The sequence below is a fragment of the Rhipicephalus microplus genome, unplaced genomic scaffold (assembly GCF_043290135.1).
Source record: "Rhipicephalus microplus isolate Deutch F79 unplaced genomic scaffold, USDA_Rmic scaffold_34, whole genome shotgun sequence".
Lineage (NCBI taxonomy): Eukaryota > Metazoa > Arthropoda > Arachnida > Ixodida > Ixodidae > Rhipicephalus > Rhipicephalus microplus.
In genome coordinates, this window is record NW_027464607.1 from 1,518,810 (window position 1) to 1,543,002 (window position 24,193).

At 46.0% G+C, this 24,193-nt stretch overlaps 1 protein-coding gene and 1 long non-coding RNA gene across 3 annotated transcripts in view; both read left to right on the plus strand.

Annotated features, from left to right (window-relative positions):
- The window catches only part of LOC119165508 (uncharacterized), a 48,367-nt gene extending 34,441 nt beyond the window's left edge, over positions 1 to 13,926 (plus strand). For both annotated transcript variants that reach the window (XM_037417675.2, XM_075884561.1), the window contains 2 exons: positions 167 to 507; positions 13,727 to 13,926. In XM_037417675.2, coding sequence (XP_037273572.1) covers positions 167 to 507; positions 13,727 to 13,903 — 518 coding nt within the window. In that variant the 3' untranslated portion in view covers positions 13,904 to 13,926. The remainder of the gene's footprint in view (positions 1 to 166; positions 508 to 13,726) is intronic.
- On the plus strand, positions 5,892 to 11,326 carry LOC142786866 (uncharacterized). Its single transcript, XR_012889195.1, has 2 exons — positions 5,892 to 11,078; positions 11,205 to 11,326. It is a non-coding gene; the product is annotated as an uncharacterized LOC142786866 (long non-coding RNA).
- Positions 13,927 to 24,193: the final 10,267 nt, after the last annotated feature.

Below are 24,193 nucleotides of genomic sequence, written 5' to 3' on the forward strand. Positions count from 1 at the left end.
CATCATTTACACACCATATGCATGCCTATCTTGATCGCTCATCTTTTGCAGACTGCATATTTCTAGATTTCTCAAAAGTATTTGATAAAGTCTCTCATTCTGTTTTAATCTACTACCAGCACAGCTGGCACGTGTGAAGGGATCACTTTTGGCGGTACCTTTACAGGATTGTCACTGGTTGAGTCGGCATCTCTGAAGATCCTGCCTGCTATGCTCGTTTCGTGGCTGTCGCCTGTGTTCAGCGCATCTCCCGGCATCAGTTGCGCGCTGCCGATAGCGACCCCATCGAATGACAAGCTGGGTGCTGTGTCAATTGCGCGAACCTGTTGCGTGATCGCCCATGAACGACACTCACCTACCGAACTCGCCTTCCTCCGGGCAGGCCAATGGACGACTGCATCATCAGCTCTTGAGGATTTAAGCAGCTGGCACGCCAACGCACTCTTCAGTGGGCAAGGGAGCAGCACCTTCAGAGCGGCTCCTAATCGGCAACTTTTCATCATGCAGGTGTGTAACCACTTTTCGCTGTATGCGAGAAAAACCGATGACCGTTGTACCCTGCTGTTCCCGTGCCCACGGGTGTTGCGTGAAACTTTGTCGGAGTGTTTTTCTATGGCGGTAATATTACTGTGCTGCGGTGACATTGAATCCAACCGCGGTCCCACTACTCGCTCAGAAGCACTTCTTGACATTGAAAGCTTGCCTGACAACCCGAATAGATGGACGTTCTTTTCTGGTTACTGAGGGATGTTCATGCCCGCTCGCTCCAAAGTTCTAAATTTCAGGCTGAGATTGTGGCAGACATCAAAAGTATTAAAACCGGGCAAAAGACTATTGAAACGAATGTCTCGAACATACAACAAAGACTGAACGCCCTGGAGGAAACATCTAGTGCTGTGGATGACCTTGGTGCGCAAATTTCGGAATTGCAGTCCACTGCTGGTTCTTTAGCCACACAAAATGCTCTTTTGCAGTCGCGCATTGATGAACTCGAAAACCGTTCACGCCGTGTCAACTTGTTGTTTTATGGGTTGCCTGACTCAAAAGAAACCTGGCAACAAACTCAAACTAAATTGACTACAATTCTAAACCAAGTGATAACCATCACTTCCCTCTGGTTAATCGAACGGGCACATCGTATAGGCAGTCTTTCACCAAACAAATGTCGTCCGGTTATCGCGAAGTTTGTGAACTTTATATTGAAAGACTTTTATAGTGAAAGAACTGCCATGCGCTTCGGAGGAGCCGAAGCGCATAGCAGTTCCTGCATTCGACTGTAGCGCTGCCACTGCGGGCAACGCGGAAGGGATCAGGCGTCGAGGTGCGGTCATGCCACTCAACACTTCTAGTACACTCTAGCTCAGATAGATCATATCTCGCCAGAATGGCCGTCTGCACACAAGCAGACGCTTTCCCAGACGCTCAATGTGCGTAAAAAGCATTTGGTTTTGATTTCAACACGAAACAAGGTAGTAATTACAGCTGTTACGTTTGTTTTTTCTAGTTTTTTTTTCTCAACGCAAGGTGGCGCAATATCGCGTAAAAGCTCTCTAAACGTGTTCCGATTCTCGGACAGCATGGGCTCGGTGCGGTCTTCTAAGCAGTCTGCGTAGACTATCTACGTGCTGTCGAAGAATTGGAACACAGCCTTAATCAATGTGGCTTTTGCTTGTTGGCTGCTGATTTGGCGGTTGTGCATTACTGGCACAAGTTACCGCTTGCGTGCAGATGCTTGCGTACAGATGCTTGCGACAGACACTGCAGCAGATAGCAGGATGCGTGGGAATGTTTTTTTCCCGCGTACGAGCAAGAATCACTGCCAGAATCTTCTGGCTGAGCTGAAGAGAAGTATTTTTCGGTGGACACCACAGCAGATCGACAGCAGGACGCATGGAATGCCAGCGTGCGCATATTTTTTATCGCATCCGAGCAAGAATCACAGGCAGAATCTTCTGCTGATTTGAAGAAGAGTTTTATTGCGGACGCCATGGCAGACACCACAACGCATGGGAATCCACCGAGCGCATGCTTTTTTATCGCGTACAAGCAAGATTCACTGCCAGCATCTTCTGGCTGATCTGAAGGAAAATATTTTTCTGCAGACACCGTGGAAGGCAGCAGGCCGCATGGGAATCTAGCATGCACAGGATTTTTTTCCGCATACGAGTAAGAATCACCACCAGAATCATCTGGCTGAACTGAAGGAAAGTATTTTTCGGCGGACACCACGGCAGCCAGCAAGGCGCAGGTGATTTGAGCATGCGCATGCTTGTTATTCCGCATACGATCAAGAATCACCGCCAGGATCTTCTGGCTGAAATGAAGGAAAGTGTTTTAAGGTGCACACCTGAGCAGACAGAAGGGCGAATAGAATTCAAACGGGCGCATATTTTTTTCGCGTACGAGCCAGAATCTCCGCCAGAATGGTCTGTCTCAGCAGAAGAAAGTTATTTTTCGGCAGACGCCACAGCAGACAGCAGGGCGCATGAGTTTTCAGCGTGTGCATGTTTTTAAAGATGATAGTCTTTCTTGGGGACCTTCGACGAAAAAATTTTGGTCTCTCTGTCTGTCTGTCTGTCTGTCTGTCTGTCTGTCTGTCTGTCTGTCTGTCTGTCTGTCTGTCTGTCTGTCTGTCTGTCTGTCTGTCTGTCTGTCTGTTTGTACATTTGTCTGCTTGCCCGCCCTAACGATACACCAAACGGTATTAAACGGCCAACCCCATTCGCAGCGCCCACCAATATTGCTCAAGGTTAACGCGTTCATAGTTGTGCGATTATTGCGCATATCTGAGGCGCCACAACAATGCTTCGATGTTTTCTATGTCTGCCTTTATACTAGAAGAGGCACACACAAGTAACTCTGAGGAATGTAGCGTTTAATCGCGCTGCGCTGACAGTGCAACGCGATGCTAAAAAAGGTGTTTCCAACGCTTTGCTACCACGTCACGGTGGTGGCACCTGCCCGTCGCTTTGCGTTCTACACCCTATAACCTCCAAAACTGGCGCGCATCTTTTTACGTTGGGTGCACGCCTTCGTTTTCGAAAATAACTGCCAGATGACACTTGTGTTTAACATGCCTAGATTCGCTCATTCACTTCCACCACACGCTCGAGGCACTCTAACGCAGCGCCTGCAGAATACCATTCGCCGATTTTCTTGCGCAGAACATCAAATCAATGTTTTGTTCCCTCTCTCCAAACGCAAGACTATCGTCTTTCAAAGACATTTTCAGTTTAACATGTAGATTCGAGCCAATTTTTTACGGGGTATGAGCAAGAATCATCGCCAGAATTGCCTGGCTGAACAGAGGGAAATTATTTCATAGAGGACACCACGGATGACAGCAGAGTGCATGGAATTCCAGAGTTCGCATGCTTTTTTTCGTGCACGAGCATGAATTACCGCCAGAATCTTCTAGCTGAACTGAAGGAACCCGTTTTTAAGGGGGACACGGCGGCCGACAGCACTAGCGCGTTGGATTCCGGCATACGCATGTTTTTTTCTGTTCACGTACGAGCATAGTTCATCGCCAGAATCTTCTGGCTGATCTGAAGGTAAGTATTTTTCTTCGGACACTGCGGCAGACAGCAAAGCGCATGGTATCTCAGCGTACGCATGCTTTTTTTTTCATGTACGTGCGAAAATCACCACCAGGAGCTTCTGGCTGAACTGAATGAAAGTATTTTAAGGTGCTCACCGCAGCAGACAGAAGGGCGCATGGACTTCAAGTGGGAGCGTGTTTTTTTCCCGTGCACGAGTAAGAATAACCGCCAGGATTTTCTGGCTGAACTGAAGGAAAGTATTTTTCGGCCAACACCATGGCAGAGAGTGGGGCGCATGGTTTTCTAGTGTGCGCATGTTTTTACCGCGTACGAACAAGCATCAAAGCCAGAATCTTTTCGCTTGTCTGAACGAAAGTACTTTTCTTCGGACACCACGGCAGACAGCAGAGCGCATGGGGTTCCAGCATTCACATGCTTTTTTTTTCGCGTACGAGCAAGTAGTGCCTCCAGAATCATCTGGCTGAACTGAAGGAACATGTTTTTCGGCGGACACGATGACCGACAGCACTGCGCATTGGATTCCCGCATGCGCATGTTTTTTTTTTCTTTCCGCGTACGAGCAAAACTCCCTGCCACAATCTTCTGGCTTAACTGAAGGAACTTATTTTTCGGTGGACACCAAGGAAAAACGCAGAGAGCATGGGATTGAAGCGTGCGCAATTTTTTTTCTCTTTTTTTTGTACAAACAAGAATCACCGCCAAAATTTTCTGGCTGAACTGAAGCAAACTATTTTTCGGCAGACACCACGGCAGACAGCAGGGCGCAAGGAATTCGCGTACGAGCAATAATTACCGCTAGGATCTCCTGGCAGAACTGAAGGAAATAATTTTGCAGTGGACACCACAGCAGACAGCAGGGCGCAGGGAATTCCAGCGTGCACATGTTTTTTTTTCCTGTGTACTAGAAAGAATCCCCGCCAAAATCTTCTGGCTGATCTGAAGGCACGTATTTTGAGGCGCATACCATAGCGGACCAAAGGGCGCTTGGAATTTGAGTGGGTGCATGTTTTTTCCGTGTACAAGAAAGAATCACCACCACAATCGCCTGGCTTAACTGAAGGAAAATAGTTTTTAGAGTACACCATGGCAGACAGTAGAGTGCATGGCATTCCGGCTTTCTATGTTTTTTTTTCGTTCTGCGTGCGGGGAAAAATTACCACCAGAATTTCCTGGCTGACCTGAAGGAAATTATTTTATGGCGCACACCATAGCAGACAGAATGGCGCATGGAGTTGCAGCGCGTGCATGCTTTTCGCGCGTACGAGCAAGTATTACCACCAGAATCTTCTGGCTGAACTGAAGGAACATCTTTTTCGGCGGACACCGTGACCGACAGCACTGCACATTGGATTCCAGCATGCGCATGTTTTTTTTTCTTTCCGCGTACGAGCAAGAATCACCACCACAGTCTCCTGGCTGAACTGAAGAAATTTATTTTTGGTGGACACCAAGGTCTAAAGCAGAGCGCATGGAATTTCAGTGTGCGCCAGTTTTTTCTCTTTTTTCTCGTACAAGCAAGAATCACCGCCAGATTTTTCTGGCTGAACTGAAGGAAAGTATTTTTCTTTGTACACAGGGGCAGACAGCAGAGCGCATGGGATTCCGGCGTGCGCATGTTTTTTTCCTGCGTACGAGCAAGAATCACCGCCAAAACCTTCTGACTGATCTGAAGGCAAGTATTTTAAGGCGCACAACACAGCAGACTGAAGGGCGCATAGAATGCCATCGGGTGCATGTTTTTTCTGCGTACGAGTAAGAATCACGGCCAGAATGTTCTGTCTGAATTGAAGGAAACTATTTTTCGGCAGACACCATGGCACCCAGCAGGGTGCAAGTGTTTCCACGTGCGCATGTTTTTTACCGCGTACGAGCAAGAATCACCGCTAGGATCTCCTGGCAGAACAGAAGGAAATAATTTTGTGGTGGACACCGCAGCAGCAGCAGGACGTAGGGGATTCCAGCGTGCGCATGTTTTTTCTTGTGTACGAGCAAGAATCCCCGCCAAAACCTTCTGACTGATCTGAAGGCAAGTATTTTAAGGCGCACACCACAGCAGACTGAAGGGCGCATAGAATTCCAGCGGGTGCATGTTTTTTCTGCGTACGAGCAAGAATCACGACCAGAATGTTCTGGCTGATCTGAAGGAAAGTATTTTTTGCGGATGCCACGGCAGACAGTAGGGCGCATGAGATTCCGGCGTGTGCATATTTTTTTTTTTCGCGTATGAGCAAGAATAACCGCCAGAATTTTCCGGCTGAACTGAAGGAATGCATTTTGCAGTGCACAATATGCCAAACACCAAGGCGCATGGTTTTCCAGCATGCGCATGTATTTTACCGCGCACGAGCAAGAATCACCGCAAGAATTTGCTGGCTTGTCTGAATTTATTTATTTTTCGTCAGACACCACGGCAGACACCAGAGTGCATGGGATTCCAGCAGGCGCATGTTTTTTTTTTTCGCGTACGAGCAAGAATCACAGCCAAAGTTTTCTGGCGGAACTGAAGAAAATTGTTTTTTCGCGGACACCATGGCAGACAGAGGAGTGCATGGAATTCCAGCGCGCGCTTATTTTTTTCGCGTATGAGGAAGAATCACCGCCAGGATCTTCTCGCTGAACGCAAGGAAAGTATTTTGTGGTCGACACCGCAGAACACAGCAGGGCGCATGGGATTCCAACGTGCGCATATTTTTTTCCTGCGTACTAGCAGGAATACCTGCCAGATAATTCTGGCTGAATTGAAGAAAAGTACTCTTCGGCAGACAGTGGGGCAGAGTGCAGAGTGCATGGGTTGCCAGTGTTGACATGCTTTTTTTTTTCGCGCAGGGCAAGATTCACCGCAAGAATCTTCTGGCTGATCTGAAGGAAAGTATTTTCCTTTCGAGACTGCGGTAGAGAGCAGAGCACATGGGATTTCAGCTTGCGTATGCCTCTTTTCCGTGCACGAGCAAGAATCACCACCATGATCTTGTGGCTAAACGGAAGGAAAGTATTTTGCACCGGACATCGCAGCAGGCAGCAGGGCGCGTGGGATTCCAGCGCGCGCGTGTTTTTTCCCGCATACTAGCAAGAATCACCGCCAGAATCTTGTGGCTGAACCGAAAAAAAGTATTTTTCGGTGGACACCGCCCTTGCGTCACCAAAATCGCCATTCCTTTTTCCAGTTGCCCAGTTGCCCTTGCGCTATTCCTAGTTGCCCAGTTGCCCTTGTGCTTCTAAAATCTACCATCACCATCATAATCCCGCCAGACCACCTACCTGTGATCGTCACACTGTGCTGTATCTTGGATTTTATTATTTATTTATTTATTTATTTATTTACATTTCACCTGCATCGCCGTGAGGCATTACGTAGGGTAGGTACACATAATAATTTAACTACATAGTTTTCAATCAAAACAATAAATTCAACAAATAAAACAGCACTCAAAATATTTTAAGAGAAAACACTCGAATATTGGTGAGTGAAAACAACGTCACAGTCATGCATTTGAAAACACGCAGACGCTTCAAGACAGCAAGCCATTCTTAGTGGCAGTGATATTGTAGGAGTTGTTACAATGAAGAAAAAAAGGATTCATTATGAGTTTCATTGACGAGATCATCCGGTAGACGGTTTCATTCCTGTATTGTTTTTACGAAAAAAGAACTACCGAAAGAGTGGGTTTTGTTACGGTATTCTAATATTTTTCGTAAATGGTCCTGGCGATTAGAGACGTACGTTGGTGTGAACAGATAATCAAGTGGGTTAAGCGCATTTCCATTATAATATATACAATGAAGAAATTTAAGCCTGAGTTTCTGCCTCCTTACCATCAGTGTCTCCCATTTCAATGCTCGTTTCATTTCTGTGATGCTTGCAAAGGAATTATAGTTGTTGCTAACAAATCTGGCTGCTTGGTTTTGAACGTTTTCCAATGCGTCAATCAAGTATTGCTGATGGAGATCCCGGATTACGCAAGCATACTCTAAAATAGGTCTTACATACATGAGATAAAGGGTTTGTTTCACGGTCTGTGAAGCTTGCTTAAAATTTCTGCGTATGAAGTATAGCATCCGGCCTGCCTTGGTCACAGTTATGTCAATGTGTTTATTCCACTTGAAATTGTCGGAAAAATAGACGCCCAGGTAGTTATAATAGGATTCATTGCTAATTATTTAATTATTTATTTCGTATGTTGTGTCTAGTTTACTAATGCGGTTGGTGAATGATACGCAGCAACATTTACGGACGTTTAGACTCAGGGGTTAAATAAACCCTTGTTTGATGACGACCTGCACCACATAGCCATGGCAAAACACTCTTCGAAACAAAAACATACAATATGGCAGTGGAACTGCAGAAGTTACAAAAACAAACGAGCGCACCTACAACAATACCTGAAAACGATCCCCGAACGCCCAGACGTCATCATACTGCAGGAAACAAACGGCCCCGCCAAACTTTCAGGGTACCAGTCTATACCAGGCAAGGAGGAAAATCCAAACGTCACCACACTGGTCAAGCGAGAGCTCACGGTTATCGAACACGACACCCAAGTCAAAAATATTGAAAGCGTCCTCGTGGAGCTAATTCCACTACGTAAGACGCCCGACAGCATCTTCGTACTCAACGTCTATAGCAGTCCGAGATGCCGCAAACACCGCTTTCACGTCCTCTTCAAACGAGCACTCGATATCGCCCAGGGACAACAACTCTTCATTGGTGGTGACTTCAACGCGGTGCATACGGCGTGGGGTTACAAACACGATCAGCCGAAAGGCAGGCATTCGTGTGAAACGGCGCAACTCGCCGGCCCCAAGCTGGTCACTGACCCAGCGGCACCAACTAGGCAGGGGTACGGCGTCAGCACTGACACCACGCCAGACCTTACCTTTACGTGGAATACATGAAAGGTGACTTGGAGAAACACCATGCAAGACTTGGGCAGTGACCATTACATTCTCTCTATAGAAGCAGAAGGCGGCCCACAGGAACACAATGCCGGTCACTAAATGAAGATCATCAATTGGGAACTCCTACGAAAAAATTGAGACAAGCAACAGATTGAAGACATCAAAGACCGACCAACTTCGGCGGGACATCGAGAGGGTTACGCAAATGATTCCGTCAACAGCTCGGCTTGATAGAATAGACACCCGGTTACTGCACGTGTGGCAAGCCAAGACCCAACTGCATCGCCGCTGGAAATGACAACGGCATACTAGGAGACTGCGAAAACGAATAGCACAGCTCAACAAAGAAATAGAAAAGCACACACTTAACCTGCAACAACAGCCATGGGGACAGAAATGCGCGCAGATGGATGGTCAGCTCACTACAAGTCGCACATGGCAGATACTGCGGTACCTCATAGATCCCACGGACTCCAACACCTCACAGAGGCAAGGCATATGCAAAATTATACACGCTTACGGGAGAACGGAGCAAAATTTTCCTACGTGAAGCGGAACTCCATTACATATCCCAGACGCCCCCACAAGTACATCCGGACTACAGGGGAGAAGGCAATGCCATCCTAGACGCAGAACTCTCAATTTCCAAAATCGAGGTGGCCCTCGTCAAACTCAATACCAAATCAGCTCCAGGCCTAGATCGCATATCGAACAGGGCACTGTGCAACCTCGATTACAGATCGCTAGAGAAACTCACAGACTATAGTAACGAGTGTTGGGTGCGTAGAAAGTTACCCCAGCCATGGAAAGAAGCACAGATCCTACTTATACCGAAACTCGGCGAGAAATTGCAGCTGCAAAACCCGCGCCCTATCTCCCTAACATCATGAGTACGTAAACTGATGGAGCATGCGTTCCTCAATAGACTAACAGATTACCTCGAGGACAACAACCTATTACCACACACAATGATTGGGTTCAGAAGACATATCTCCACACAGGACGCTCTTCTGCAACTAATACATCAAATCATAGAAAATTCTGGGTGCTCTACGAGAGCCATCCTTGGCCTGGACCTGAAGAAGGCCTTCGATAACGTTCGTCACGACGCCATATTGCGACAAACAGACAGATTGAACCTGGGAATGCGAGTGTACAACTACGTCCGAGACTTCCTCACGGGAAGAACCGCACGCATGCGAGTGGGACAACTAGAATCAAGTCAAATCAACATTGGAAGCTCGGGTACACCGCAGGGATCAGCGATCTCGCCGATGCTCTTCAACCTCGTCCTGCTGGGATTACCCGAGCGATTACATCAAATTGATGTACTGCACCACACGCTATACGCGGATGATATTACGATCTGACGACAACTGGCAGTGACGGAGATATCAAGGATCGCTTACAGGCGGCCATAGAATGCGTGGAACATTACCTCGTAGGCACGGGACTCACCTGCTTGGCCGAAAAATTCGAATGACTGCTATATAGACTGATGAAAAAGGGACGCCCGCCCAAGGACTACGTACCTTCAGAAAAACAAGAAATCAAACTTACATCATCAAACGGCTCACCAATCCCAATGGTAAAGAAGATCCGGGTACTGAGGACGATGATTGAGCAGAACGGCGGCAATGGTGAAGCACTGCGCAAGATAATGGCAAAGGCCACTAGCACGATGCAACTCATCCGACGCATCACGAACAAACATGCGGACATGCGCAAAGACAGCGTCATACGACTCATACAAGCCTTTGTTATTTCACGACTAACGTACACGGCACCGTTTCACAAATGGACAGTTGCGGAAAAAGACAAGCCTAACGCCCTGATACGCAAGACGTATAAGTTCGCGTTGGGACTGGCGCCCAGAGTTAACACCAGCAAACTCCTCGAGCTAGGGTTGCCTAACACCCTCGAGGAACTCGTGGAGGCGCAACAAGTTTCCCTGCTCCAGCGCCTATCCAAGACCCGCCCAGGCCGACACCTACTCGAAAAACTCGGCATCACGTACCATACGCAGCACGGCATCAATGTCGAAATTCCAAGATCGGTACGCGAGCAAGTATACGTACCCCCATTGCCTCGCAACATGCACCCCCAACACCATACTGGACGGCGTAAAGCCAGGGCACAAGGCATTACTAAAAGCTACTCCAACGACACTGAAGCAGTTTTCACTGATGCCGCGCGTTATACCAATAAAAATAGTTTCGTGGCGGTAGTTACCTGCCATGGCGGCAAATACATCACAAGCCTCACTGTGAACACGGCACACGCTGAAGCGGCAGAGGAAGCGGCTATAGCACTGGACCTCACACAGACCAATGCCACATACGTGATTAGTGATTCGCAAACAGCAATTCGCAATTTTGCCAACGGAAGCATCCCGCAAGAGGCATTTCACATACTCCAACGACATCCCATACATCCAGGAGAGGTCGACTTCGATAACCAGAGACACCTGTTATAGATCCCGGCACACACCGTACTGAGCATCCCACAAGAAGCGGCTCACCGCGTTGCTCGAGGCCTCACTCAACGAGCATCGCCGGAGGACGAGGAGCCCCCGCGGGGAACCTCAGACATCTGGGCATGGGAGGATCGTATGACCAGGTTTCACGACATCACCACACATTACCAGTTACAAAGACGCATATACCCATACCCTCACGAAAGGCTAAACAGAACGCAAGCCGTACACTTCAGACAATTACAAACAGATTCATACAGAAACCCCAGACTCATGCACGCCATGTATCCAGACATATACACTACAAACAGATGCACGTCATGTGGCGAGGTTGCCACCCTTAGTCACATGCTGTGGGAGTGTCAGGGCCTAATAAACAATGCGAACCGTGTCGATTCGTCTCATTCTTTCACCGCCAGTCTCCGCTCGCGTTGGAAGGCCGCACTGCTCAGCTCGAACCTGACAGCACACACAACTGTGGGTCGTACAGCATGCTGAGGAAGCCGCTTCGAGACAAGGTCTCGGAACCGCATCCACGTTGGGTGCCCAGGCCCACTAAAAAATGCCGGACTTGAATCATTTGGATTCGACAAATAAAGTTTATGTTCTTGATGACGACCTGCCCAGAGATGCAACGCTCCGTAGGGTCGGAGAGTCGACAAACCCGGCCGTTGCGTACGTTTTTGCGGGTGGCGACTGTGAAATACGTCGCATCCCTTCCCGTTCCCTTCACAGGGTAAGACTTTAGCATAGTTTAAGGATAAATAAGGTGGTGACATTCATTTAATGGGTAATAAATATTTGACCACCACCAGCTCACTCATCGCTAGGAGAAAGTGTGGGCAGACTTTGAGGTACGAGTAGTTGCCGGTGCGCTTTTTTGTGTGATTCTTAAAGGGAAAACAAGAGAAAAGTGAGCCCCGTAGCTGTCTGCATCAGAGTGCGACACCTCAACAGTAGCTCAAAAGTAATGGGGGCTAGGAGGGATTAAAATGATAGGAATTAAAGGTATACAAAGAGAGAGAAAGGAGAGAGCGAGGCGCAGGGACAGCGAGCGACGGAAGTAAAGAGGAGATAGGAAAGATGGACATGGTGACAGGAGTCCGACCACTGGGCACATCTCAGCGAGAGCTCTTGTCGGCGTCAGGGGATGTTGTCGGGCGAGCCCAGTCGGCCAGAGTTTCGATGTCATCGGAGATCGCGTGGGCACAAGTGGTCCGCACGAAATCCAGTGAGCACGTCAGAGTCGGGCCGTCGCTCGAGTTGAGTTGACGCAACTGTATGAGGCGCCAGGTATTCATTCACGCTCGAAAGAACATCTGCCCAAAATTTTGTGCGCATAGACTTTTTGATTGGGGAATGCATTGACCTGTGTATGTGAGGTCTCCTAGTGCATTTGTTCTGCTGATTCGCGTTTTGTGCCTCAATGCAAGTATGCCCCGACACTGCGTATGTGCAATGAACCACAAAACGTGCGCTCAACAAATCCACTAGCAGGGGTCATAGGTAAAGGGCAACGCGTTTCTAAATCACAAAATGAGTGGCCTTGTTGCTGGCTTTGCGGCGAAGCGCGCAAAAGGTGTTTTGTCCCAAATTGCAAGTCGGGCATGACGATAGTTATAGCGCGAGAACAAAACGACGACACAGAGACAAAAAGGACACGAAAGACACGAGCGCTCTGTGTCGCTCTGTGTCTCTGTGTCGTCGTTTTGTTCTCGCGCTATAACTATCATCATGCCATACCAACTAGCCCAACCTCCACACTTCTAAGTTGCAAGTCGGAGTATCGCATCTGTAGGAGCATGTGTCGCTGTTCAAGGCGCTGCGTGAAATAGAACGCTTGCATATGTGGCGATGGGAAATTCCGAAAGCTGACGGAGCCTTGCATCCTACTGACCATATGCTCGCAAAGCATCTTCCGGAAAAGCGATCTAAGCCACATATGCAAAATGCAATTGAAACGTTGCACGCACTGAAGAAATCTACGTGCACTTCGAATGCTGAGCCTGCCATTTTACTGGGGCTGTCAAAAATACCTGATCATGCGGCAAAAACCCAGGAATTCCCACTAAAACGGCCGTCTGTTGCCCACTTCTTGGAAGTGACGGGGTCCAAAAGGTTCAGCTGCATCCCAAGTGCTGACACGACCGCTGAAAGAACGTCCCATTTATTGTGCGTAGACAGAGTTTTTCCACAGCATGGTGATGATGAATCAGCACGCACGCATGCGAAATGTCGCGCTTTAACTTCAGCAGCGACGAGACTACTCCACCGGCCGTCGGGAAGCGGGTTGTTTTCTGCATAGAGGTAACATACTGGTTTTCTGTCCTTTGCATCGTGTAGTCAAATAAGCCGCGTCAGCTTGTTGCTTCGAGGCATTGCGATGGAGCACCGTCCGAAGAAGAGGAAGAAAGGACACTACAAGACTTACTTAAATCCTAAATCGCAGTTTATGCTACTAAAGACCACTTCACGCGCTTGCTCGCACAGCGTAAGTCTGATTATTTTTCAACATGGATGGGTACTTTAGATCGCGGCTTTTGCTTGACTAGGGCCCTCTTGATCGTATTAGTCGTATTGGTATTGTATTATTGAATTAGTTAATCATATCAAGCGGCATAATGCTCAACAACTGAGATCGTTGCATAGTATTTTACAACCACCTTTTTACCACCCTTCAAACCCTGGCTGCGATCTAATGCAGTCCGTTCTGCAAAGTTGACGTTTATTATCATTGCATTTTTCGCCAAGTTAGCGCAGCAGTTTAAATATAAACCTCATTTTCTTCTAGGACACCAGCACAAGCGTGCCTCTTCCATGTGACGATGCTGACAGCGACATAAAAAGGGCAGATCGACCAAGTCAAACTTCGTCAGTAAACAGCTCGCAAAGTGATATTGACAACCCTGGATCTGAACGTTCGGAAAGGGATGAAGATTTTGCCTTCATCCAGTTTGTCTTGTATTAAAGTTCTTTTTTCCTTCTATATAATTTTAGCTTTTTCGTAATTTTTGTTTCGTAAACATTTTAAATAAATCGTTCTCGATTGAATACAGTATTTATTCGAGGTAATGGCAGATAATAATTGAAATACGTGACATCAAGGGTGCACTGGCACTGAACCATATGCCTTCCTTTGAGAGCAAGGCATCGTGGGTACATTGTAAGGCTGCATACAGCTGAAATTGCGGTTCAAGTGTGTACTTGTACTTCAATTGCTGCATTTTCACAATAAATATGTGGTTGGCGCATCCATATTTTAATCATAGCTTCAGCTTGTAAAAATTCTTGATTAGTAATGTTAACAAGCCTAATATAATGCAGTCTTGAACGAAAGATAATAAAGTGACCGTGTTCTAAGTTTTGGTATTGCGAGCTTAAACACTACTTTGAGTTTTGTTTGGTTAACACGCATAAAAAATTCAATAGAAGGTTTAAAAGGTGGCATCACTGTGGATTTCCACAATGACTAGCAATACCACTCGCATTTAGAATTGCTGATGAAACTTCATGTATCTCCTGTAATTAAGGAGTCCAAGTGGACATACTTCATTGCAGCATTGGGTTCATTGTACTCCATTGGCCCCCATTATTTCAAACTGGAACCTCTCATCATGGCAATGGCAACAGATAAAATCAAATAGACACAGGTGTTTAGAATGTTTGGAGCCACCACATGGACAGTCCAACTGTACCGTCCCATTGCAGCAAGTACTTCCGATGGGGCACCATATACATCCCAGTTGAACGCCACAAGGCGCCTTTTGGTTCCCATTGCTCCCAAGTGGAACATGCAATTGGACTCGTTACCTTCTTTGACTAGGACATTTAGGGTATACCATGCTTACTCCAATGTTACGCGAGATCTTCAAGTTTTTGCTATCTAACGTCTCTGGCGTTGCAAATCAAATATCGAAATTCAACTTTTTATTCCTAGGCGCAATGAAAAGTGACCTCTTGGTAAATCAGGCTGATGATTTGATGGCGACTCAGAATATCGGTCATATCATGCATGGGCGTCAGCAGGCAGGTGTAAAAGTGGCCCTCTCCCACCTCATTACACACCAACATTTGCCCCTATCTAGGCTAGGCCCGCACTCTCCCCTTTCGGAGCCACGGCACAACACTTGTTTGCCCCCCCTCCCGCTTCCTGAGACAAAATCCTGCCGACGAACATGACAATACCGCTCACTGGACGCACTATACCACTGTGATTTTAGACGCTCCGTGCGGCTCAGCATTACAAAGAAACTGAAAAATATATGGCTAGGCCAGAACGAACTTTCCTTTGACCTCATAGTGGTATAGATTTGCACCACGCCAACACGGCTTTGCAAAATGTTACAGCTGTAGATGCTTTACCAGGTGCTTTCTGAGTTGCTCATTAAGCCGTCGTGCCACCAGCTATTATGTTGAAACCATAGAAGTTTCTTAAATATTATAAGGAGCCTTATGGCATCTTCGGCTCAGGAGGCCCTGGCACCATGATGGTGGAAGGAAAGCTACGTCAAATACAGCCCCAGTTTCACGTCCGTTACGGGCCAGATGAATGTGTGAACCACAAGACTCGAAATCACAACAGCCGCGCCGTCTGCCAAAGATGCCATTCAGCACACAAAAATTTTCAGCGTCCTGTTTGTACTGAAAAGAAAGAAGCAAACGATGAAAAAGCATACGATGACATAAACTTGCAAGATGCTAAGGGTCCCCTTGGTGCGGGGCATGTTCTCAAGGCTTTTCTGCTGCATCAGTTTGTGCCAAATGAACGAGGGTTACGATAATTTTCGCATCACTTTGAGTTTCTAGTGAAATCCTGGCAGTAAAAGTAGATTTGTGCGAGTTCGGTTGGACGATGTAAGCTGGCGCACGTTTACCGTCAAGTCCGGCCGTGTTCTGTGGCAGCACCAGCTGTATATTACACCTGAAATGATTCAAGTCACTGCCTCTTCTGCCAGCGCCCGCAGGCTATTACGATTTCTTCACGCTCCACTGTCAACTGCCATGGGTGCTTGAACTCACGTCGTGGCCGGCCCAGCCAAACATGTGGAACCGCGTGAGTGCTGACCAAACGAATGTACTGCACCGCACGAGTGCACAGATAAGGCTACCGGAGCCGTCAGCCAAAGATTAAAATATTTAAATTCATAATTGGCTGCCAAGATGATGAAAGTTGGTGTTTTTTGGCCAAGGGCGATTTGATGGCCAAAGAGCGCCAGTTAATGGTACAAGAGATGTGGACAATAATTGTGATTAGCGGCTGTATAAGGGCCTTAAAATTCCTCGTGCTTAGGCGGGTAGAAATATTGCAGCAATAAAATCATGACCATACCATGAAAAGTGTGTGGTGTTGCTACGTGACGAAATATTCTGATAATAGAAACCATGGTGGACATGTATGGCATTAGCACAAGTGCCTTGATAGTTCACACCCTTGCGTCTAAGGGCTTTGAGGCAAGTGCTTTGTTGAGTGTAGCCACCGAAGCGGAGACTTCTCTAAAGAGGTCGTGCTACGGAACGAGACAGAATTCACTTCGATGGGCGGCTAGGTCATGAGGTTTGTTGGCGACTTGCAGGACGCGCAGTAGCTTTTTGGGGGGGCAAGCGAGCCCTTCGGGGTGCAGGATAGCTAGTAACGAGGAAAACAACCAGGGAGACTCTTCGACAGGTGGTATGGACAGATACGATTCCAAAGTGGCACCAATATTTAAGATAGGTCGAGTCCGGGGCATAAATAGACGTAGCCACGAGCGCCGAGCCAATTCAGACATAGGGTATATTAACATGCAGGGTGGTAGGAACAGGCTGAAGTGGGAAGACATAGAAGAACAGCTAAGAGAAGAGAGGCCGATGGTATACGATTTTGTAGAAACACATCTCAGGGACATGGAACAACCTCCGAACAATCCGGACTACGCGTGGGAATATTGTAATAGAACAGAAGGCAGCAGAAAGGGGGGTGGTATTGGGGCATTCATTCATAAAAGTACAGACTGGCAAAGGGTCAAGCAGGAGTGCAAGGAACATTTATGGCTAAAAGGGAAAGTGGCAGGTCAAATGACACTCCTTGGTTTCGTGTACTTGTGGATGGGAGCAAAGGCCAGAGAGGAAAACCAGGCAATGGTAGAGTGTATATCAAAGGACATTCAGGAGTTAGGAAGAGAGTGCGAGATAATTATACTAGGAGACATGAATGCGCACATAGAAGATATAGACGGGTATACCGACCCGACAGGCAAAATGGTCATGGATATGTGTGAAAGGCTTGATTTGATCATTTGCAACACTACCGAGAAGTGTGAAGGGCAAATAAAATGGGAGGTAGGAAGGCTGCAGTCGACGATAGATTATGCACTGAAGTCACATAGGATTTATGGTAAGCTCAGGGGAATGCACATAGATGAAGGTGGCTCCAGAAGTCTGGGTAGTGATCACAAATGTATCAAGCTAAGTTTTGGAAGAGCAGTGAAAGTGGGAAGGAGACAAGATAAGCAACTACAAGAAAATTTTTATTCAGAAAGGCAAATTCAAATAGCCACTAAACAAATTCAGACAGTAATATCTGAGGATAATAAAACAGTGTGGACATACACGAATTTAATTAGACTGTTTGAGCTAGAGCTTGCTAAGGCACGTGACAAGTCACCCCAGAAAAAAAGACACAAACACAAAAGTTGGTGTGATGAGGAAGTTAAGAGAGCCATAGCAACGCGTCAGGAAGCCTCTAGGGAACACCGACATGCTAAGCAGCGGGGTGAACCGACAGACGATGTTGAAAGAAAATGGGAAATCTTTCTGAGCTGTAGAAGGGATGCATTCCTTCTGATCAATGAAAAAATTAGAAGAAAGGGAGCTTAGTGGCTAGCAGAAGTACATAAAAAAGAAAGGCAGCTGCGAAATTTCGGAACCATCTAAACTCCCTAATAAATGAGACAAGCTTAGTGCAGAGGTTTATAGCTACAGCTCAAGGTGCTAAGCTAGAAGGGGACGAAGCTATTGAATATATAAGAACAAGGGTGACAGAAAAATTTCAACAAAGAAGTGCTTTATGCACCACAATAGCCAAGGACATTGCCGCCATCACCTGCCCATCATTGTTTCAGCAGCATATAACAAATCAATATGAAATGTCTATGTGAGAAGTTGTAACCCGCCCCTTTTGTAATGCTTCTTTCGGGAAGCCCTTAAGGTTAATAAACTGAACTGAACTGAACTGGAATAATCAAGTGGCGCAATGGCTCCATTTTCACAACGAGAGTGAGAAAGGGCTGAGAAAAGGGTTCCTAGTAGTACATCAACAGCCCAAATGGCATTCCAATTATGCTGATAAAGACATTAGGTCCGAAGTTTAAGCAGGCTTTGAGAGAGGCAGTGACCACAATAATAATCGATGGTGAAGCTCCCGATGGATGGAAACTTAGCAGGATGAGCATGATCTATAAAGGAAAGGGGGACAAAGCTGACATAAACAACTACCGTCCTATAACAGTGACATCAGTGGTCTACATGCTGGCGATGCAGATTATAAAGGAAAGACTGCAGGCATGGATAGAGGATGAGCGGGTGCTTGGGGAACTGCAGAATGGGTTTCGAAAACACAAGAGGTTGGAAGACAATCTGTTCTCTCTGACGCAGTGCATCGAAATAGCAGAAAAGGAACACAGGCCCCTGTGGCTAACATTTTTGGATATCAAGGGAGCGTACGATAGCGTCGTTCAAGAGGAATTGTGGGGAATACTGGACACACTAGGCGTGGAACATGTAGTCACTAATCTTTTAAAGGGTATCTATAAAGGTAACAAGGTAGTTATAAAGTGGAAAAAACAGGTATCCAAGCCTGCAGAGTTAAAACGGGGGCTTAGGCAGGGGTGGCCCCTTTCACCCTTATTATTCATGATGTACCTACAAGGATTAGAGGCCAAATTAGAGGGAAGTAGACTTGGCTTCAACCTCTCTTTAGTCAAACAAAGAAAACTTATTGATCAGGCACTACCAGCATTAATGTACGCAGATGATATAGTGCTAATGGCCAACAACAAGGAAGATTTGCAGAGATTGATGGACATCTGCTGTAATGACGGTCATAGGTTAGATTTTAGATTCGCTAAGGAAAACTCAGCAGTCATGATTTTCAATCACAACGATGGTAGTGAGCTTAGAATACAGGAGGTCACGCTAGAGATAACAGACAAATACAAATATCTGGGCCTATGGATAAGCAATGGGACCAAGTATCTGAGGGAACACAAAATATACGTGACGACTAAAGGTAACAGGAATGCAGCAGTGATGAAAAATAGGGCACTGTGGAATTACAATAGGTATGATGTTGTGAGAGGAATATGGAAAGGGGTCATGGTTCCTGGGCTGACGTTCGGCAATGCGGTCTTGTGCATGAGATCAGAAGTTCAAGCAAGATTAGAAATTAAGCAACGTGGAATAGGTAGGCTTGCTTTAGGAGCTCACGGGAATACAGCAAATCAGGGAGTACAAGGTGATATGGGACATCATTTGAGGGCAGGGAAGCTAGCAGCAAGATAAAATTTGAGAAGCGATTGAGAGAAATGGGGGAGGAGCGTTGGGCTAGGAAGGTTTTCAGCTACTTGTACATGAAGAATGTCGATACAAAATGGAGGAAGCGAACCAGGAAGTTGACTGGTAAATACTTGGAAAACAGCAGGTGTCTAAACCAAAAAGCACTATCGGTTAAGAAGAAAGCGAAGGAAACGGAGACTGACATGTGGAGAATGGGCATGATTAAGAAGTCGGCACTAGAGATCTATCAAACTTTTAAGCAGGAAATTGCCAAGGAAAGGATCTATGATAATACTCGGGGTAGTTCTCTACTGTTTCAGGCCAGGACGGGAGTACTGCGAACCAAGACATATCGGGCCAAATCCGAAAGGGTAGACACAGTATGCAGTGCGTGTGGAGAGGAAGAAGAAGCTGCCGAACACTTCATAATGTTCTGTAAAGGGCTTCACCCTATAGTTCAGGATGATGGCGCAGAGTTTTTCAAAGCAATGGGATTTAGGGACAGCGAGGGCAAAATAGACTTTAAGCGGGTAGACTTAACTAAAAGGAGGTTATCTGATTGGTGGCTAAAGTCGAGGCATGAGTGAAAATTAAACCCTTCACTGCGAAGTACGAATCCTCAACTTCATTATCTAAAGGAAAAAAAAGATAAATGTAATGGTTAGTTCACTAAGTATTACAGCTAGGTGGCGTTAGCTGCCGCCCGATCTAAAGGGTTCAGCCACATCCATCCATCCATCCATCCATGGTGTATGATATGAAATGTACGAAGTTTTCTAAAAAAGCTAAAAATGATTTATGTGTGGAAAGTGGTTCCCTACCGACGAACATTGCAGGATGAAGTCGTATCTGTTGTCGGTAGGGTAATGGAAAGTGTTGTTTTCTAAGCTTGTCTAATTCTTTACACTGGATAAGAAAGTGAAGTACGGTGAGCACTTGTCCAAATCTATCACACAAATGTGGATCGCCATCAGACAAAAGAAATGAATGTGTAGTGTATGTATGTTCTGTTCTTAACATTGTAAATATTACTTATGTGAGGCGTGATTTTGATACTGGCGGCCAATGACAAAGTTGCGGCTTGATGACATGCAACTTTGTCATGTGTGTGTGTCCCCTGTGCTCTGCCAATAACCCCTAAGCTTTCATTTTAGAAAAAGTTTCATGTCGAGTACCGGAATCAGTATCAATGTATATGTAGCGGCTTTGTTCGCGGATACAGCTAGCTGGTCCACCAAAAAGTTACCTTGTATTTCGTGGTGTCCTGGCACCCAACTGACTACAACAGGCTGCTTTGAAGAGTAGACAGTGCATAAGAGCGAATAAATAGAGACAAGGACCGAGTTTTTGTGCTTTTTAAGAGTTTTCAGAGCTTTTACTACGCTTGGAGAATTTGTCTATAATATTGTCTAGTGTATTTGTATTTGTTTATTGTGTTTAACAGCCGAAAGTACCGCATAAATTTTGCCAGCGAAAATGCTTTTATCAAGATGCAGACGGCCGGCTTCCAAAAAGAATGGGCTAACGGCTACGAAAGAGACAGAAGTGTTGGTCTCTGAAACATCCGTAAACTCCTCAGGGCATGTGTATTTCTGTTTTATCTCTAGGAAGTATGTCTGAATATGTACAATCGGTGCATGCTTAGTAACCTCCTAGAAAGACACGTCGCAATATATCGCCTGCCACTGCCGTGGTGGCAGGCATACTGCGGGAGCCATCAAAAGGTGTTCAAGTGGCACACCAGTTTCCTTCGCTTGGCCACTCACACGGAGTGAGTAGCTCTCTGATAGAAATAGGTTTCTCAAACACAGTAAGGCTTGACATGTCATCAATTGTGGAATGTGATGAGCGATTCTTGTTTGCATTTACAATAAGATAATATTTAAAAGACATGTAACAACTCTGTAGATGGAGCGACCATTCGTTCGATTCCACGTACAGGCTTTCCACGGGGCTAATGCCAAAAGCACCCGTAGAGAGGCGGGTGCCTAGATGATGAGCAGGGTCAAGTATTTTGAGGGTAGTAGATATCGCAGACTGAAATGCTATTGCTCCATCATCTAGGCGAATACAATGAGGCTTGTTTAAAAATTGATCAGGCACTTGTTGTCACTTTCCCACGTAGAGCGGGACAACACGTTTAGAACAAAACATTCATGGCTTTTGCTTTTATGCACTTGTTTTTTAGATACTTGAAGTGTGGTATGAAGGTTAGCTTGGTTTCCAAGATTAGGCCTAAGAATTTCTGTTTGGTAATAAGGGCAACACGTCGTTCCCAATGTAGTTGAATATCGCATTTGGAATGAATGTCTCTCTTCCTGGAGAACAAAACACACTTGCTTTTTTGAGCATTCAGTCGGAACCCAATTTCTTCTGCCTAATTGGACACTTTTTTCAAACTTAGTTGAACCTGCCACTCACACATGGCTAGATTTCAAGACGAAACCAAGCAGCGCGTCATCGACATATGTACAATAAAACGTAACTTGAGCGATGGACGAGCGCAAAGAATTTGTTTTGATAATAAAAAGTGTGCAGCTAAGTACACCACTTTGCGGCACTCCTCTTTCTTGGACAAATGCTTTGGAGAGAACACTGCCCACTCGCACACGGAATGTCCGGTTTGACGAGTAAGTTTCGATTATGGTAAACATTCTGCCACGCACGCCAAGGTGTACAGGTCTCTTAATATTCCAAAGCACCATGTTGTATCGTAAGCTTTTTCCATAGCGTGGGGCACAAAGAGAAAATATTGTTTGTAAATGAAAGCGTCTCTGATCTGAGCCTCGACAGAACAAGGTGGTCGGTGATGAATCTACCCTCTCGAAATCCGCACTGAAATAGGTCGAGCAAGTTGTTTGTTTCAAGAAAATACACAAGTCGGCAGTTTATCTTTTTTTTTTCGAAAAGTTTTCACAAGCAGCTTGTAAATGCAAACGGCCTGTAACTTGAAACTGAGGAAGGTTCCTTGCACTCTTTCAAAATGGGAATAATTATGGCCTCTTTCCAGGAAGTAGGGATCGCGCCAGACAACCAGAGAGCATTGTACAAGCAAAGTAGGGTTTTTTTGTGTTTCAAATGGTAGGTTTTTCAACATTTGATACACCACACGATCAGAACCCGGGGCGGAATGACTGCAAGAGTTTAGTTATGTTTCGAGCGCAGCTAAGCTGATAGCTTGGTTGAATGCTTCGTGTATTGTACATTTGTGTTCTAGTTTCTTCTTTTCAATTCTTGTTTTGTGTGTTTGGAAGGTTTCACTACAGTGTGACGAGCTGGACATTTGTTCGAATTGTGCGCCGAGGAAGTTTGCTTGATTTTCCGAGCTGTCACCTTGGTTGCTTACGCGAAGGAGTGAATGTGCTTGTCTTCCTGCAATTCTCCTAACCATGTCCCAGAATTTACCCTCCTTTGTATATGAATTGATGCCTGATATAAAGGCGTGAACTTTTCCTTATAGCCTGTGGGCGCGTCCTCCTGCCTTGAGAATTATAGTTTCTAAAATTTGTAACATTCTCCGCAGTCGGAGAATCTAGGAGCCGCTTCCATTCTTTATTTTGCTTTCTACATGGATTTCGATACTCACTGTTTGACCAAGGGACGTGTCACCTGGTGGACCGTCCAGTTTGTGGGATACACTTTGTTGAAGCATCAATAAGAAGTGGTGCCAAAAGTATACAGCTGCATTTACTTAATCGACGTACGTCCGACCTACTTAAGCGAATAGTTTTTCTGAACTTTGCCCAGTCCGCTTTGTCTGTCTTCCATCTGGGAACACGTGGAAGACCTCTATTGGCGTACTTAAAATGATCGGAGAGCGGTCACTTCCAAAAGCATTGTTGATCACTTTCCATTGAAGCAGGGGTACAAGCGACGGGGAGACAATGGTGAGGTCTATGCATGAGTAGGTTTTATTGGCGAGGCTAAAGTCTTTCCCATTCGAAAGACACGCACCCGAAGAATAGAGGAACTGGTCGATTAGGCGACCTCGTGCATCCCAGCGAGAGTTGCCCCATAGAACATTATTTGCATTTTTGTCCCCAAGGACCACATAAGTTTCCAGTATTTCATTTATCAGTGACGGGAACTCGCTTTTGTGAAGGTATGTAAAGAGAGCAGATGGTGTCAGGTTTGGTAAAAAGAGCTGCTCGAACAGCCACTGCGTCAAAGGATGTTTGTAGTGGTAAATGTGTACATGTAACGCCTTGATCAACTATATAGGTCACACCACCAGATGATGCTACTGCGTCATTGTCGTCCTTTCTAAATGTTACATAACGACGTAGAAAATCGGTGCTCCTGGAATTCAAGTGTGTGTCTTGTGCACACAGCTTTGTTAGTTTGCGGGGATATTGAAGCAAACCCAGGCCCTTCAGATAAAGAAATACTGCAGCAGCTTCTTTCAGGACAAAAACACATCACTGATATGATGAACAGTGTCTTATCAAAACAAGAAAAAATCGAAAAAGAAGTTGCTAGCTTGACTGAAAGGATGAGTTTCGTCGAAATACAGACAAAACCTTTGATTGAACTGAAAACAGATGTAAACGACTTAAAGCAAAGAGCAACACAGCTTGAGAAAGACTTTGAATTCGCGGTCAAAAAAATTGACGAGTTAGAGAACAGAAGTCGACGAAATAACTTGATTGTTTTTGGCCTAGGGGAAGAAGCTAATGAAACGACTGCTGACCTTACTGAAACAATAAAAAAGGACTTGTTTGAGGGA